The sequence below is a fragment of the Hypomesus transpacificus genome, chromosome 26, assembly GCF_021917145.1.
Source record: "Hypomesus transpacificus isolate Combined female chromosome 26, fHypTra1, whole genome shotgun sequence".
Lineage (NCBI taxonomy): Eukaryota > Metazoa > Chordata > Actinopteri > Osmeriformes > Osmeridae > Hypomesus > Hypomesus transpacificus.
Window position 1 is genome coordinate 5,180,563 of NC_061085.1, and position 17,651 is coordinate 5,198,213.

Below are 17,651 nucleotides of genomic sequence, written 5' to 3' on the forward strand. Positions count from 1 at the left end.
AAGTGTTACTGTACCTGGGCAGTTGACAAAATCTCCACAGAAATTTTAAGGATCTAACATGATTTGTCTTTAAAAGCTAGCTTCGGTATTAGCTTACACTAATAAGTAAATCACCTCACAGCCAGTAAGGAGGATTTGGTGTTATTAGATCAATAGGAGCTGAGAGCTGAGAAACTGAGAGCCGAGAAATCCATGTAGTATGACCCTTTAGTTCTTTTATTGGTCAAATTATACTGGGTACAAAATTTGTTGTGGTCTCTTGTTTTTTTGTTTTAGTTGTGTGGCTGGAGTTTTATTTTAATCTGCAGTATATGCTAAAATATGGAAAACTAGAGAGGGTTCCATTTCTGGGGAAGTTGTGAGGTGTGGTTGCATCAGTTGCACCTGGGACAGTTTTCTTTCTTTCTTTTCACCTCCAAACCTATTGTTTAGGCTAATATCCAAACATGTCCAAATGTCCAAACATTTGGAGAATTTTCAAGGGTGTACTTAACTGATATTTCTGCATAAGATAGAAGATCTCCCAGAAGTTAACAGCTACTAAACTGATGTTCTAGGTTATCGCACATGGGTTTGTGACGTTGTGAAGTTAGGGACGTTTGTCTTGCTAGTTAGCTACCGTTACCTTCAGTTTTCGCCACAAAAACTTAAAACGCCTTAGACGCAAAAACCGTCAAACCGTCAAATGGATCATTCGAGGAGATACAAGCAACCCAATCGGGACCACGGTTAACATTTTGATACCGACATTGTGTATGCAGTGCAAAGATTTACAGTGTTCTAAGGGTGGGAAAATAATAATAAATATGTATGAGGTGATTATTATTTTGATACTTTCAGTGATCTTCTAGTGTTTGCTCCTGAACTTTTTAGTAGTTTCATTGATTGTAGTGGAATTTAGCGCAATATATTGATGTTCAGCTACTGTGCACAATCAATCTTAGATTGGCCACGTTCCTGGTTTATCCTAGTGAACTGGGATTTTTCGCCTTTGCCTACAGGGACTCCTTGGCTGCCCAGTTGGAGGTGAGCCTGACCAAGGCAGATTCTGAGCAGCTTGCCCGCTCCATAGCCGAGGAGCAATACTCAGACCTGGAGAAGGAGAAGATCATGAAGGAGCTGGAGATCAAGGATATGATGGCCCGTCACCGACAGGAGCTGGGAGACAAGGAGGCCACCATCAGCTCTGTAGGAAGCACACAGGGAGAGGGGGCTCGGGAGTAGGAATGCAGGAGAGATAGAGGGGTGAGAGGGAAGGGAGGTAGGAAAAAGGTTCTAATTGAAAGCCTGTGAGAGCGGCACATTAGCAAGCAACAATGCAAAGGGAGTGTGGGACATAAATCTGGTCTGAGAGGAATACTGGAAGACAAGGTGTCCTCCACTTTAGGGACAAACATTGACATGAGATTGAAGAGCTTTTCTTGAAGTTACCTCATGAGTGCAATGCCCGTTTGTAGTGGCCATGTGGCAAATGCTCGTGCAGTGTCCGTTGATGGCTCGCCACATCCATGGATCCGTCTCTAAGTGCAGCTCAATGCTGTCATATTTATGTCTCATGAGATCCAAGGCTCCATGGATTATAGCAGCTCAACATGGTGTTGAACACATTTCAGCGCTCATCCAAACAACTTTACACTGCATGTCCTTGGGTCCCATTTTCAACTTCACACAGGTGCCCGCTTCTCAAGATCATTGAGCCACAGGCACGCACACAGAAAGACAGAGATACCTGCCTTTATAGTTGCATTGGTAGTAATTTCACACATGTATGATGTCTGCCTGTGCAGTGTGTACATCTGGATTAGGCAAACAGATTATTCCCCCTACACTCAACTATTTTGTCCTGTGCTGCCCCCTACAGCTGGAAGAATCCAACCGCACGTTGACAGTGGACGTGGCCAACCTGGCCAATGAAAAAGAAGAGCTGAACAACCAGCTGAAGGAGATGCAGCAGCGTGCGTCTCTTCTCTTCCTCCTCTATTGTATTAATTCTGCTCCTGATTCTCTGAAATTACCTATCTCTCCATGTTTCCTGTCGCTTTTTGGGATCTCCAAAAATGCATCTTTCCTTCCTAGCTTTCATCCATCCTCGAGCTGTCTTAGTTTATCCATCTAGAACAGGGGTGGTGGAAGTATGTTTGGGGTTTGGTTTGGTGATAGTTGTTCCCTTTGTTGGGTACAGAGCTCCAAAAGTCCAAGGAGGAGGAGAGACAGATGAACTCTGTGAAACTCTCCTTTGAGAAGCAGCTACAGAATGAGAGGACTCTCAAAATACAGGTGTGCATATGCATGTACTGTAAGGAAGTCTTAGGCAGCCAAGGTTTTTTATATTATATCTAATATTCTTAAATATTTTATTTTTTTCTGTGTTTGTGCTGCAGTACAAAAGTGCAATGTTGAGAAACCTTTTGTTTAGTCTTTTCATTTCCTTATGTCTTTAAGCATTGTTACTTTAGGAGAAATTTTTGTATTTGTGACTTTTGCACAGATATGTATGTATGAGAGTGTCTGTGTGTGTTTGAGGCCTACACTACAGGTGTATGGACTCACCACTTGGATACAGTTTAATCTTATCTGCCAGAGATCTCCATATTCTTGACATACATTACACATAATGTGTGCCAGGCTGGGTATAATTAGTGTCTCCATAGCTGTATCTTATGTCTATACCTCCAAGGCTGTCAACAAGCTGGCGGAGATCATGAACCGGAAGGAGGGGGTGCGTGGCAGTCACCGAGTCAGTAGCGTGGACACGGACGTCCACAGGAAAGAGAAGGAGAACAGGAAGCTACAGCTGCAGCTGAGGTCGGAGCGTGAGAAGCTCAACAGCACCATCATCAAATACCAGAAAGAGATCAACGACATGCAGGCGGTCAGTATTAACACACCCACCTCCAAACATGCTGTACACTGACCAATGAGAGTTGGAGCTCCAGTTAAAGGCAGGCTCTAAACAACAAGGGGCATTTCCCTCTACAGATGAAGTAACAAATGTTTTTTCAGTGTCTGTTGGCCTATGCCTTTGTTTTTATTAAGTTATTTCCACAGGTACGGACAGTATAATTGAGTTTCTCATTTCTAGATATTATCTGGTGTATGCCTCTCCACATGTTTGAAAGTGAAGTTTTTATAAGTGGGTCTGTCTTTAAATTGTAAATAAACTCCAAACCCTCTTTATTGAGGTAACCCCATACCCATGCACAAACAAATCTTTGCAAAGATGTTATTTGAGATTTTTGGTGGCAAGTCCAGAAACGTTTTGCTTCCAGTGGTCATAAAACAGTTGAAGAAATTTGCATCTCAGGTTATGTTATTTGGTCCAGTTTGTGTATTACTCTGAGCATTTAAGGGAAGCTCCAAAATAAATTATTTACCCATTTGTTTTATATTAAGGGGCAGTTTAAAGCCTAAATTGGCAAGATTAATTGCACTTTAAGTATCTATATGACTTCCTGTATCACATGACCCAACTTATCAAACAACCATTTAGCTAACTGCCGTACACTTGCCCACGTACGCCAAATGAATTGCACAACTTGGTTGAAGCAAAGTAAATTCACTTAGTTGAGCGTGTGTGTGTTCTGTAGTTGATTTCAGATGACAGCCAGGTCCGTCTGGAGCTGCAGATGGCTCTGGACAGTAAGGACAGTGATATTGAACAGCTTCGCTGTCAGATCAGCTCTCTCAGTGTCCATTCTATGGAGTCCACCAGCATCAGCAGTGGTAATGACCTGGACATGGATGACACCTACCCAGGTAACAATGTACAAACACTAACTGTCAACATCTACAGTACACAGACACACTGCTTACTTGTGTATACATACACACACACACATACTAAACATAATGATAGACAAATCAAAATCAGTTTCTTAACTCCATGATGACATACATGTCAAAACTTCAAGACCTTTTCCTTTTCTTTGGCCACCTCTTGTCTGTGCTCTTTGCACAGTCCAGTCACTGACTTTTGTTGTCCCTAAACCTTTCTGCTTTGACTGTTCCTTCTTCTTTTCCCCTCCACTTTGCTTTCTTCCTCCCCTCCCTCTGGGGTGGTGCAGTGCGTATCACTCACTCCCACACCTCTGAGTCCATGTCCTTCAAATACCAGCGCACCCACCAATCTGTCTGCATCGACACCCGGCCCAACCTCAGAGCCGCTCACACCCTCTTTGAATCTGACTCTGAGGATGAGGAGGAGTGTGGAGGGGGTAGCCGGTTAAATCATGGTCACCTGCCCTTGGCTCTCACCCATGACCAATCCCTTGAGCCTCAGCACGCAGGTGACCCAGCATGGTGGCTCAGATGCAACAGTGGAACCTATGCCCTTCGGCCCCTCTCACACTCACTTTTGCTCGCCCTCCTCAGACTGTGTGTGTGTGTGTATGTCTGTATGTGTGTGTGTATGTCTGTGTGTGTGCATGCACGCAAATGAGTGAATTTGTGAGCTTGCAAATGCTTGTTGTTTTTGTGTGTGTTAACCCTCACACTTCAAATGTTGTATGGCATTGTTAACATGAAATGCATACGCAAAATGTACTACCTCGTCAGTGGACTATAATTGTTCTAGAGTAATATGTTGCACAATGTTCCAGAGTAGTGTGTGCTTTGTGAATCCTTTCTCAGCATCAAACAGACCATCACGCTTCCTGTTTTTTGTTTTTTTCCCCAGATGCCAGGTTGGAAGGCTGGCTGTCACTTCCTTCCAAGAACACCAAGAGGTTTGGCTGGGAAAGAAAGGTGACAGCAGTAACTCATAAGGCCAGAATTGCTCTTGGGTTGTCCCTGAGGTGGATGATGTGTGGGGTGGTAACACTAACAGCTCGTGTTTGTCTGTTGCTCTGAAGTACGTGGTTATGAGCAGTAGGAAGATTCTGTTCTACAACAGCGAGGTAGACCGAGAGCAGTCCAACCCCTTCTTGATCCTGGATATTGAGTGAGTCCTCTGACCCTCTAGGGTCAAATTCTGACACCACATGAAAATCAAAAAAATTATTCACGTAAACCTGAAAATAATTCAGAGTACCACAGAAACATTTCAAAAAATAAGAAGTTATGAAGATGAGATATTTAATGAAAGCAAAAGGGAAGTATCTTGACAAGTGGTCTTGACAATTTTAGATCTCACTGTATACGTTTGAGAACGCATCACACTGCTGATCCTGTGCTGTTTTAACGTTTACATTTGATTTTATTATATTTATTAATTTAGCAGATTATTTTCCTCAAAGCAATATACGTACAAATAGTGCATTTAGAAAATGCATTCAAAAATGAAGGTTCAGAAGTAAAAAAGTTATCCCTCACGTTCAAGTCTGAGCTGTTTGTATTGTGTGTGTGTGTGTGTGTGTACTTTCTCAAAATGTTCATGCCCCTCTTCTCTCTCACACACTACTCCGTCTCTCCTCTTTCAGTACATTGTCACTACTCTTTTCCTTACAGTAAGCTGTTCCACGTTCGACCAGTCACTCAAACAGATGTTTACCGTGCTGATGCCCGAGAGATACCAAGGATATTTCAGGTGGGTTCAAAATATATGGTTTAGAGAACATTCTTCTCCCAGGATCTAACGCGATCAGCATCTGCAGAACCAGCTTGTTAACACCTGATCCCATCCTCTCCCCTCTCCACCCCTTCAGATCCTGTACGCCAACGAGGGTGAGAGCAAGCGGGAGCAGGAGTTAGCAGTGGAGCCGCTGCCTCCGAGTGAGCGCGCATCCTACATTGGCCACAAAGGTCACGAGTTCATCCCCACACTCTACCACTTCCCCTCCAGCTGCGAGGCGTGCACACGGCCCCTCTGGAACGTCTTCAAGCCTCCGCCTGCTCTCGAGTGCCGCCGCTGCCACACCAAGTGCCACAAAGACCACCTGGACAGAAAGGAGGAGGTCATTGCCCCCTGTAAGGGTAAGTACCCACAACGCAGATAGTCCAGTGGCTTTCGACACGAGGATATGATGATTTTGAGGCATTGGCAGCAGCCAGAACATGAGTCAATTGAGTGTTCGTTTTCTTTATTAACAGAGTGACTAATTTCAATGAGTTCTAGGTTTTATAAGTATTAGCAATCTGCAGATTGGGAAAGGAAACTAAACCTCAACAATAAATGACAACACAACACCAGGCTTCAGTCAATAATGTCTCTCAGCTCTGAAAGCCAGAGGACGGTGTTGAGTGGATAGAGAAAAACAAAAATAACATACAGCCAATAGGTGTTTGTCATTATAGGCAGGCAGATACTGCACCATAGAACTGTGACTGTCATCAGAACACAGTAGGTTACAGTAGGAAAACATACATGGAATAAGAGAGAATATATGAATTCATAAGGTAATATCAGCTGATATACTGATTGTAATTAACATAAGCACATAGGAAATCCAATTTATTTTACAGCATGTTTTCATACTGAATAACTATGTTTTTGTCTTGTTTCTTCTAGCATAGAGACATTATATAACACCTATCCATGCACAGTATGTAAAAGCAATATTGTGGAACAGCTTTGTGAGCTTATCGGTAATGATGCAAACCTGAACCCTAAAACCTCTCACCCTGGCTACCTCTTCTACTACTCTCATCCTCTCATTCCTCCTCAGTGAACTACGACATGTCAACAGCCAAACACCTCCTCCTGTTGGCGGGTTCCCAAAAGGAACAGCAGCGATGGGTCAGCCGTCTGATCAAACGCATACCTAGAAAACACCCCACCACCGTCCCGGCGGGTGGAAGCTCTCCCTTGCAGCCGGCAGCCCGCTCGTCTCCCCGGATCTCACCCCGGCCCTCCCCCAGGAACTCCCCTGCCCTGTCCACCCACCGCATGGCAATCAAGTTGCAGTCCAGCCGACAACAACCTGTAGAGAAGCCCAGGTGAGGGGAGGGAAAGGGCTTTGTGGTTGGTTTTCAAAGTGGGTGGTTATTTGATCTTTGTGAAGTCAAAAATGTGTCATGTAAAAAATTACCTGACAAATGTCCTTTAGGACATGAGGAGTATACAGAATGTTTTGACTACACAAGAGTTAAAGCAATGTTGTAATTTTAATGGTGGTGACTCACAATTCTTTTCAACTCAGCACTCCAATATTGCACGTCATGGCCATGTTGATTATTCAGCATTCACATTACAGCGCGTCTGTTTAACACATCTGGTGACTGTAGATATCCCTCTACCATGAAAGCTAAATGGTAGTATACCAAGCAGTCAGATGTATGTGGCTGAACATAAAATATATTCTCTCAGTTTCCGGGACAATGTGCTCAACATTGTATGCCGTAGACAACACACATCCTTCACTACTGTAGCTTTACTAGCTGCTCTGTACTCTTAACTGCTTCCATATAGAGCTAGTCTAACTTTGTCACTCCCCCCCCCATACCCAGCTGTGGCCCTATGCTCCGAATTATCCTGCACTGACAACCTCATCTCACTGACCACTCACCATTCTTGTGTTTCTGTGGCAGAAAGTAAGTAGCAGACTGCAGTATGTCTGCCTGCCTGCTTGTCTTTCTGTTTGTCTGTCTGCCTGTTCATTTGCTGCTGTGTATTATCTTTTAACCAACCAATCTTTTCCTCATCTCTTACTGTGAGCTTTACCATCATGTTGTATGTAATTCACTGGTAAAAAAAAAACGAACCACAATGCCTCAATCCTGCCATCAAGTTGTCTGCGCATGAACTGTGTCATCATTCATATTAATAGTTCATTATCAGGCTCACCAGAAGCCTGATACTGAATCATTCATTTGAATCAGGTGTGTTGTAGCAGGGAAACATCTAAAACATGCAGGGCAAGGGGCATGAGGACCAGGATTGAGAACCAGTGCAGTAAATTGAGATCAGGGTGAATATGGACTGTTTCAGGTTGCTTGAGTTTGGCCTTAAGGACTGGAATTGGTCACTGGATGAGGACGATGATGACGATGTGTTTGACTTCTAAAGAAGGAAACTGAGGGTAACTCAGCAGTGCTTGCTGTGATGCATAGGGCTTGAGGCCTGCATGTTTGAGTTGCTTGGATAGTATAACCTCTTGAGATGATCTACCATTTTGTAATGTGCCAAGTTTTTGTGGTTTGAAACTCAAACTTGATTCTCTAAGAGACTTCCACTTCTCTTCCAACCAAACAAGAAGAGTCAATACTGAGGTAAAGCATGGTACTTGAAGTCTGACAAAAGGATGTTAACTGGTCTGTTGTAGCTAATATATTGCATGTAGTGAGTGAGTGCAAAAGATGCAAGAAAAAAAAATATATATATATATACACACACACACGAGTCAGGGAATGGACTAAGAACAGATCAGATAACCATTGACTTTTGTTATAAAAAATTGTTTTTTTTTTTCTCTTCACAGCTAACCTGGTTTACACGGAGGAGTGCTACGTCCTGTCACATGGACATTGTCACTTCAAAATGCCCGAAATTTACATTTCTTATTCAATAATGGTCACGTCAACCAAATATTGTGCATTATAGAAAGTCCAATATAAATTGTGAAAATTATATTTATACTGCTAGGCTTATTGTCATCATTTTTGGCTACAAACCAAAACATCGTATCTACCTGCACTTCTTCAAGTGTCATTTGGTGGTATTGGCAAAGTTAGTGAGAGTTTGTACATAACAGAGTGAATGGTCTATAAGGTTTGTTGCCAAATAGAGATTATCTTCAAGCATGTCTCCTTTCATGTGATCGTTTTATTTTTCTGAAGACAAAATATTACTTTCCTCATATTCCGTACATCACAGGACCTGCAAAATGGATGAAAGTACAAAATTGAAATTGTTGTTGTCAGCTGTCAGAATTCTATGTCTACACAAAACATATTTTTGCTGTTATTCAGAAAAGGATGTGTTCATTTTACAGGGAAATGTGAAAATAATCTTTTTGCCGTCTTATTGCCATGTACACAGCCAGACAAAGAACTGAGTATGTTAACTATCTGTTCACTACCTATCATGTTTGAAAAAAGATGAATAAATGTTATGTGGAAGGTTTTATTGTGCATTCATAAAATTATAGTTTTGCTCAGAAATCTTTTGATTGCATGTTTGCTTGTTTTGTATTAGCTCTTAACCCTTGTGTTGTCTTAGGGGTCAAAAATGACCCATAGGTATGTTTATCGGCAGAGAAAACCCCCTAAATGTTATTTTTTTACCTGAACATTTATGACTTTTCCTAGAATGACCCCAACATTAGAAAAAGTGAAACATTGTCTTTGTTCACATTTCCATGAAAGCTGTACACCACTAGGGTACAACGATTGTCTTAGGGGTCATTTTTAACCCGGCAGTTATAAAACCATTATACACACCACAAAAAAGAAAATGTACACACACTCACACACATACAATACAAGGGCGAAATAGTCAAACATTGGGGGGGACAGCTGTGGGACTTTCTGTGTTGGGCTTATTACCCCATCTTACCCATCACTTACAATGTCAGTTAAAAGCTATTAATGTCAGTCTGGTGTCCTTAAAATACCTTAAAACATGTTAAATTAACTACTACTCTGTTCAGTGGCGGATTTAGTGATTTGGGGGTCCCAGGCGAAGACAGGCATGGGGCCCCCTTAACTCCTATTCTTACTCTTTTCAATCCATATACTCATTATTAATACATATATATATATAATATTGATAAGCTATAGCAGCCTCAGTTGAAAAGTTGGATCAAATGAAGATATTGGGCAATGCGGTGAAAACGGTCCTAACCTCTATGACTTTGTCACCTATTACTCTTCTAGGGATATTTTCAAGCATTTAGCCTACTCATATTGCATTAATTCATCAAGAACCCCCTTTGAAACAAGCTATTGTAACAACATTGTCACCGGCAGTATTTCAGATGGAATGGCATTTCAAACAGTACAGTAGTTACCATCTGTTAACTGAAAATAGGCCCCCAAAAACGTACATAAGCTTGACAATTATTTAGGGGGAAATGCTTAATTCAAAAAACGTTTGCTGGAGGCGATCATTGTCAGTACCAATGCCAAATCTGGTCTCAGTCTAGAGCCCTGCGTGGAGAAGCTGACCCCGGTAAATTGTGCTACGAGCAAGCTAGCCTAGCTGCTGTTGCTAGCCAAACTTCACTGAGCAGCACTTGTGCTAGCTGCCGCATCATTGGATACCAGTGGAGGAAAATTACGTTTCCTTCTGTAGTTTCAGTTTGGCAATTACTTGTTTACCCTCCTCTTTTGTCTTTCTCTTTTGTGCTCCGCTTGGGGAGTTTCGTTACATTTAGCAAATTGGTTTTTGCATTCACTTCACTCTTCTACTGTCTCACATTAACCAACTGTTATTAGACGGCTGTTCTTAACGCTGTAGAAAGCTACGAACTTTGAGCACAGGCGACTGTTTGCCGAAGTATAAATGCAGCAGCCTGGGCGACACTTTTGTTTTTCGTCGGCGACCATTTCAAAAGTGTCAGCGAAATAAGTATAAATTAGGCTCAAGCCCCTCCAAAAGTGAGAACCTAGATTCGCCCCTGCAGCCGACCAAGGTACAAAGTTGCAACAACGTTGTCCACGGGACTTAAAATAACGTAACCAGCCAACCGATGTAGGACGTCGCGGCAACGTTGTCCAAGGGTCTAAAAATAACGTAACCAACCAGTAGGACGTCGCGGCAACGTTGTCCACGGGTCTAAGCTAACGTAACCAGCCGACCAATGTACGACGTCGTTGTCCACGGGACCAACTGGCAACATTCCCTTTATAAAGTTGCTACGACGTTGCCACAACGTAGCCAGAAGGTAAACGTCCAACTGAGGGTTTCCAACTGAGCACTTACTGGCAACGTTGCCGCAACGTCATGTGTTAGCTGGGAGGAATGATGATCCAGAAGAACAATGTTCGTCAACCAACAACTTGTACACCATCAAAGGCATCAAAAGTCTTACATGTTGGTCTTGGTCTATGGTCCTACTGGGTGGCTTTGCTGGTGGTAGCACTGGGCTGCGTTTCCCGATAAGGATGGATCGTAGCAACTATCGAGCAAAAAACGGAACAATCGATATTTCTTACGTGCGTTTCCCAAACATGCTTGTAAACGAGTAGGCTAATCTATGCGCTTTCAAGAGTTACGAATTTTCAAGAGACAATTTAGCTACGATGTCTTTGGGAACGGTCCGTAAAACTAAAACTCGCCCTATGATGGATTCTACAATCAATTTAGGCTTACGACGGACTATTCCATCGATTGCAGCAAAGCACATCATACGTAAGGGATAATGTATAGAACGCTGGTCATTATCGGGAAAATAAGCCCCGACGGCTTCGCGTCAGGGGCTTCGCGTCGGGGTGTTGTTTCGCTCTGAAGGGGCTTATTTTCCCGATAATGACAACGCCGTTCTATACATTATCCCGCTTATTACACGGCTACTTGCCAAAAAAATTACTTAACACAGTGTGTCTTTCGTAGTGCTGATCAGCAGAGAAATAGTTTGCCAAAGACGTTAAACTTCATAAACTGAACATTCTTTAAGCCTAATTTATACTTATTTCGCAGACACTTTTGAAATGGTCGCCGACGGAAAAAAAGTGTCGCTCAGGCTGCTGCATTTATACTTCGGCAAACAGTCAATTGTTTTTAATTATCTTATTGTATCAAGGGTGTAATTGCCTATATGCCACGGTGAGCTGACGTACTTCCGCCTAAAACTCTCAGTCACCACGTTTACTTCCGCTGCAATGTAATCTAATGTTACCTAGATTGTAGAGGACAGTGTATTGGGTATGTGGCTACGTGTAGCCTAAAAATAAGTGTTGGGTAAGCTACTTGGAAAATGTAGTGAGCTAAGCTACCAGTAAATGTAGCAAGCTAAGTCTCCATGTGATGTCGATTTAACCTGTAGCGTGTATCGAGCTACTTTTGTTGTGCTTGTTAGCTTTGAAGTAGCTCGCTACATGAGAAGCTACAGGTTGAATCGACATCACATGGACAGTCGACATGCCAACATTGTGTTACTGTTCAAACGTCATGCCAGGTGAATTCTTCTGTGGTTAATATCAGGATAATGTCTACCGGTACCTGCAATGTTAGTGAAATTCATGACAAAAGATAGTTGGGAATGCATCACATTTGTTTGCGACTTAATAAAGGTTGACTTTTCCTCATTGATCGGTAGCACTGACACCTAATTGTTAGCCCTGCCAGACCCTGGTTTGAAACTGTGATTAACATTGAATTACGGTTAAATACATTATACCAATAAGACACTGGACAAAATACAACAGTAATAAGGATGATTAGTGCAACTGAGCGTTACAGTAACGCCGTTAGCTACTCTCGCTAACATGTACGCTAGGCAAACACTTAATTTTAACCTTACCTTCATAATTATGGACATAATTCGAAACTAGAGTTTAAATCCTTTGTCCTTTCTTGCGGTGGCTGTGGCTGAATTAGCCTGGATAATTCTGCTCACATCTGTCAGGGATATTGTTGGGAGATCCAGGAGTGAGCGGGTGAAAAATGCAGCCATTGTTGTTGCGTTGACAGAGAGACAGGAAGTGAACGTGGTGGCTGAGACCGTGGAGCGGAAGTACGTGGCATATAGGCAATTATATGGGGGGACAGGGGGACACGTTTGGGAAATGACCTGGCCGGGATTTGATCATTTCGAAGCTGGAAAGACGTAGCTATTAGTCATCGATATTGCCTGCCTAATCATACAGTATGAACAAATATTGGGAGGGACAAATTGTCCTTTTTTAAATATTGGGGGGGACGTGTCCCCCTGTCCCCCCATATAATTACGCCCTTGATACAATAAGATAATTACATTATTTGTGCTACTGATTGAACTCAGACAAAGTTAAAACTTCCGTGTGCAGGTGCAGCATCTCCCCTCCCTTCATGACTCAAGCTCAAAGACAAAATAAAAACAATTTCAGACAAACTAAACCAAATTTCAGACTAAATAACAATGTCTCCAAAGCATTGTTTAATAATGGGGAATGCAGTCAGAGGCTACAAAGGTCCTGCAAATGACAGTACCCCCAGTATTCTTTGCTGAAGCCATGACTGCATATTTCAGTGCCCAACAGGGTTAGGGTCTCAGCTCTCAGATCTACAGGTTGTAGATCTGATATTTTCAGATGTCCAGAAGGAACAAGAGTACAATGATTTGGAAGAGGAGGTATCTGATGAAGAACATGGGGAATAATACAACCCGGAGCTTGAAGCAATAATACACTTCTACTTTAGTAAAGAAAACAGTTATGACAGGTCTGCTGTAATAAAAACGAATAGTTATCCACTGATTACTCTTTCTGCAATGTGAAGAGGTAAACCCTGCATATTCTCAAATGTTGTGAAGAAGTACATGCTGTTTCTCCATGCAAAATAGATTAGGAGTTTAAAATTCAATAAAGTTGCTTTATTTTAGGGGTTTGGTAAAGGTGGGTCGTTTTTTACCCTTAGGACAAGGGGATTGTACAGAATGTTTAGACAACACTAGGGTTAACCCAATAAGATGTTTTACAACACGTTTACAGTGTACTTGCAAAGACTGAGACAAGTCGAGACCTTTTCTATGTAGGCTACTGTAGGCCCACGGTCAGCTTTTGTGTATGGAGATAACACCGGTAACCATCAGGGCTGCGTTTCCCGAAAACGTCGTAAGCCTAATTTGATTGTAGAATCCATCATAGGGCGAGTTTTAGTTTTACGGGCCGTTCCCAAAGACATCGTAGCTGAATTGTTTCTTGAAAATTCTTAACTCTTGAAAGCGCATAGATTAGCCTACTCCTTTACAAGCATGTTTGGGAAACGCACGTAAGAAATATCGATTGTTCCGTTTTTTGCTCGATAGTTGCTACGATCCATCGTTATCGGGAAACGCAGCCCAGTGCTACCACCAGCAAAACCACCCAGTAGGACCATAGACCAAGACCAACATGTAAGACTTTTGATGCCTTTGATGGTGTACAAGTTGTTGGTTGACGAACATTGTTCTTCTGGATCTCATCATTCCTCCCGGCTAACACATGACGTTACGGCAACGTTGCCAGGAAGTGCTCAGTTGGAAACCCTCAGTTGGACGTTTACCTTCTGGCTACGTTGTGGCAACGTCGTAACAACTTTATAAAGGGAATGTTGCCAGTTGGTCCCGTGGACAACGACGTCGTACATTGGTCGGCTGCTTACGTTAGCTTAGACCCGTGGACAACGTTGCCGCGACGTCCTACTGGTTGGTTACGTTATTTTTAGACCCTTGGACAACGTTGCCGCAACGTCCTACATCGGTCGGCTGGTTACGTTATTTTAAGTCCCGTGGACAACGTTGTTGCGACTTTGTACCTTGGTCGGCTGCAGGGGCGAATCTAGGTTCTCACTTTTGGGGGGGGCTTGAGCCTAATTTATACTTATTTCGCTGACACTTTTGAAATGGTCGCCGACGAAAAACAAAAAGTGTCGCCCAGGCTGCTGCATTTATACTTCGGCAAACAGTCGCCTGTGTTCAAAGTTCTCGAGACGTAAACAGAATAATTTTACCGTTACATTCATAGCCATGATTACATTGTTTACGCTTTGTAGCCTAGGTGATCGATCGGAGAAAATGGCTGTAGCTAATTTTGAGAGGCATTATAAAGGTGTGGATATGTTCTAACTTGCTCTGCCAATCTCTCCTTTATTCTTTCCATCTTAAACAGCTGTTGAGTGTTCACTGAAAATTCAAAACTATGCAGTCAAAGACGCGTGCCGTGTATCTAGCCAATCACACTTGCGCGACACTATGTGATGACATCAGCGCCAGTAGAAATTTCTCCTGGTAGGCGACACTTTCAAGCGACGGTTAAAAGTGTCGACCGTGACGCCATTTCTGTCACCGACCTTTTCAAAAGTGTCTGCGACCAAAGTATAAATTGGGCTTAAAGCCTAATTTATACTTATGTTGCCGACACTTTTGAAATGGTCGCTGACGGGAAAAAAAAGTGTTGCTCAGGCTGCTGCATTTATACTTCGGCAAACATATAACTATGGTTACATTGTTTACGCTCTGTAGCCTAGGTGATCGATCAGAGAAAATGGCTGTAGCTAATTTTTAGAGGCATTCTAAAGGTGTTGATATGTTCTAACTTGCTCTGCCAATCTCTCCTTTATTCTTTCCATCTTAAACAGCTGTTGAGCGTTCACTGAAAATTCAAAACTATGCAGTCAAAGACGCGTGCCGTGTATCTAGTCAATCACACTTGCGCAATACTGTGACGACGCCAGTAGAAATTTCTACTGGTAGGCGACACTTTCAAGGGACGGTTAAAGGAGACATGACATGAAAACCTCATTTTGTGAGGTTATTTAACATTAATATGAGTTCCCCTAGCCTGCCTTTGGTCCCTCAGTGGCTATTATTTTCGATAAGTGTAAACCACAGTGTTTCCCACAGATTAGAAATCTAAGGGGGGGGGGGGGTCGTAATAATTCCTTCGTTAATAATTCGTTACACAGTTAATTTGTTAATAATTTGTTACATTAAAAATCCAGGGGGGGGGGGGGGTCGTAATAATTCCTTCGTTAATAATTCGTTACACAGTTAATTTGTTAATAATTTGTTACATTAAATATTAATCCAAAATGATTCACACCTTCACAAATTAACAACAACTAACATATCATTTGTGCATTATGCATGTAGCAACGCTAGTGCTAAACAACTATTTAACTGGTCGGCTCCATGACGCCGGGTAAGTAACTAGCTAGCTCTTGAGACTTCTCACCAAAAGAACGAAGGGGAAACTTCGAGTACTGTAAGTTGTTGAATGGACATTGATAAGAGCGACTGCTAAATGACTAAATGTAAATGTGAGTAAGGTACCTAGCGAAAAGTAGCCTCAACTTTCCTCGACTTTTAGCTACGGCATTAATGCTGAAGGCTCGCTGATATAGCTGTCGGTCTTACTAGAACGGCATATGTATGCATTGTTTCTAGCGTGTGCTGACGTTGTGACTGTGTGCATATGTGAGAAAGACGCATGAGTGACAGAGAGACGGAGGGAGAGCAGGGGAAAGGAAATGCAGCTGAACGAATACGCTGCGTGTCTTAACCTAAATAGCGATTTAAAAAAAAGTTTTACGAAACGCAATGTGTGGCGGCCGGTGTTGAATCTGTGGCGCACCGCCACAAATTAGTCTATGTGTGGGAAACACTGAACCAAGCCCTGCGTGTTCTTCTCCGCCTTTGACAAAATGAAGGCTCAATTGCTCTGTTTGAAAATCTCCCCCTAGTGACGTAGATAGGGGGAAGGTTACCTCCCCTCTCTCTGCTTTGCCCGTCCAGATTATCTGGCCCGCCCATGAGAAACTGAACTACCACCATGCAAGGGCGAGTGCGATACCGGTTTTTCCTGGAGAGACATCATGGCGAGCAAACAAACGAAGCATAACAGTTGCTCAGTGCTTGGATGTACAAATCTGAACAAAAGTATTTTTTTAGTTCCTTCATCCAAGCTTCTGCACAACAAGTATCTTAATTTGATTTTCGCTGGAATTGCGCCGACACAACTTCTAGAAACCGTAGCTAAGCTAGCTAGTAGTCAAGCTAATCAGGTGAGCTAGAAAGCTTAGCTAAGCTAGCTAGAAAGCCTGTTATGTACATTGCATTAAGCTTTACTCTACTCGTTTTCAAAAAAACAATGGCTATTTAGGGCAGTGTAGTCAAATTTATATATTTGGGTTTTCTTGATAGCTGTTTAGTCTCATCTGGTCCCAGGGCAGAGACCATCGTTTCCTGCAATTTAGTTTTTGTTGCAATTTTCGAAATCTCGTGGTCTCAGGGCAGGTTGTCTGAGGGCAGGTGAATCTCCTGGTCTCAGAGCAGGTTGTCTGAGGGCAGGTGAATCTCCTGGTCTCAGGTCAGATTGTCTGAGGGCAGGTGAATCTCCTGGTCTCAGGGCAGAAGTTGTATTTTTCTGTTCTCAGGGCAGGGAGTCAACTGTCTCCTCTGGTCTCAGGGCAGGTTGTCTGAGGGCAGGTGAATCTCCTGGTCTCAGGGCAGAAGTCGGGTTTAGGGGGTTATGATTAAGGTTGTGCCTTGCACTGCAGGCAGGGCTGTCTGGAAGGCGCCATTAGGGGCTCAATATTCCATCAAGCGAAAAAGAAGTCAGGGGAGAGATAAATGCAGCCAAGACTTGTAAATAGGAAAGAGCAAGATGAAAGGACATGTTAGTTTTCTTATTATTATTAAACTATGTTACCCCATTGCCTGTTTACTTCACCCTCCAGTGTTGTTGGACATGCTGAAGTCAGTGTACAGTGTCTTTTTCTAATTTCAGAATATGGCGACACACTTGGTGAATGGGGTTAAAAGACAGTTGAAGAAGCCACTTGACTCCAGGGTCCACCAAGATGTTAGCATTATTAGTGGGGATGCCAAGGAGTTCATGGAAGGTTATATCAACGAAGTGCAGGAGAAGGAGCATTGCTACTTCAGACCCCCAGTCTGCCCCCGGCAGGACTATTATCACTATGGCTGTGACCGTGGGAATTACGGGGCTTGCCGCTGTTTCAATTAGCATCTGTGCTAGCCCTAATATACCCCCTAGACAACGACGACCGTAACAATTGGGGAGCTCGTCCGAAATCTCAATATCAAGCTGTTTGGTCTAATTGTATTAGCTAACAGGTAGGGTATTTCTGACTG

At 42.8% G+C, this 17,651-nt stretch overlaps 1 protein-coding gene across 7 annotated transcripts in view; it reads left to right on the forward strand.

Annotated features, from left to right (window-relative positions):
• LOC124487466 (rho-associated protein kinase 2-like) overlaps positions 1-8,998 on the forward strand; it is a 39,190-nt gene extending 30,192 nt beyond the window's left edge. For 3 of the 7 annotated variants that reach the window (XM_047049823.1, XM_047049821.1, XM_047049827.1), the window contains 12 exons: positions 1,002-1,188; positions 1,862-1,955; positions 2,183-2,277; positions 2,678-2,872; positions 3,588-3,756; positions 4,065-4,286; positions 4,676-4,743; positions 4,851-4,939; positions 5,446-5,524; positions 5,643-5,910; positions 6,603-6,873; positions 7,865-8,409. In XM_047049823.1, coding sequence (XP_046905779.1) covers positions 1,002-1,188; positions 1,862-1,955; positions 2,183-2,277; positions 2,678-2,872; positions 3,588-3,756; positions 4,065-4,286; positions 4,676-4,743; positions 4,851-4,939; positions 5,446-5,524; positions 5,643-5,910; positions 6,603-6,873; positions 7,865-7,940 — 1,813 coding nt within the window. In that variant the 3' untranslated portion in view covers positions 7,941-8,409. Of the gene's footprint in view, positions 1-1,001; positions 1,189-1,861; positions 1,956-2,182; positions 2,278-2,677; positions 2,873-3,587; positions 3,757-4,064; positions 4,287-4,675; positions 4,744-4,850; positions 4,940-5,445; positions 5,525-5,642; positions 5,911-6,602; positions 6,874-7,383 lie in introns of all 7 variants that reach the window. The other 4 variants (XM_047049822.1, XM_047049824.1, XM_047049825.1 and 1 more) reach the window with 4 other exon arrangements.
• The last annotated feature ends 8,653 nt before the right edge of the window (positions 8,999-17,651 follow it).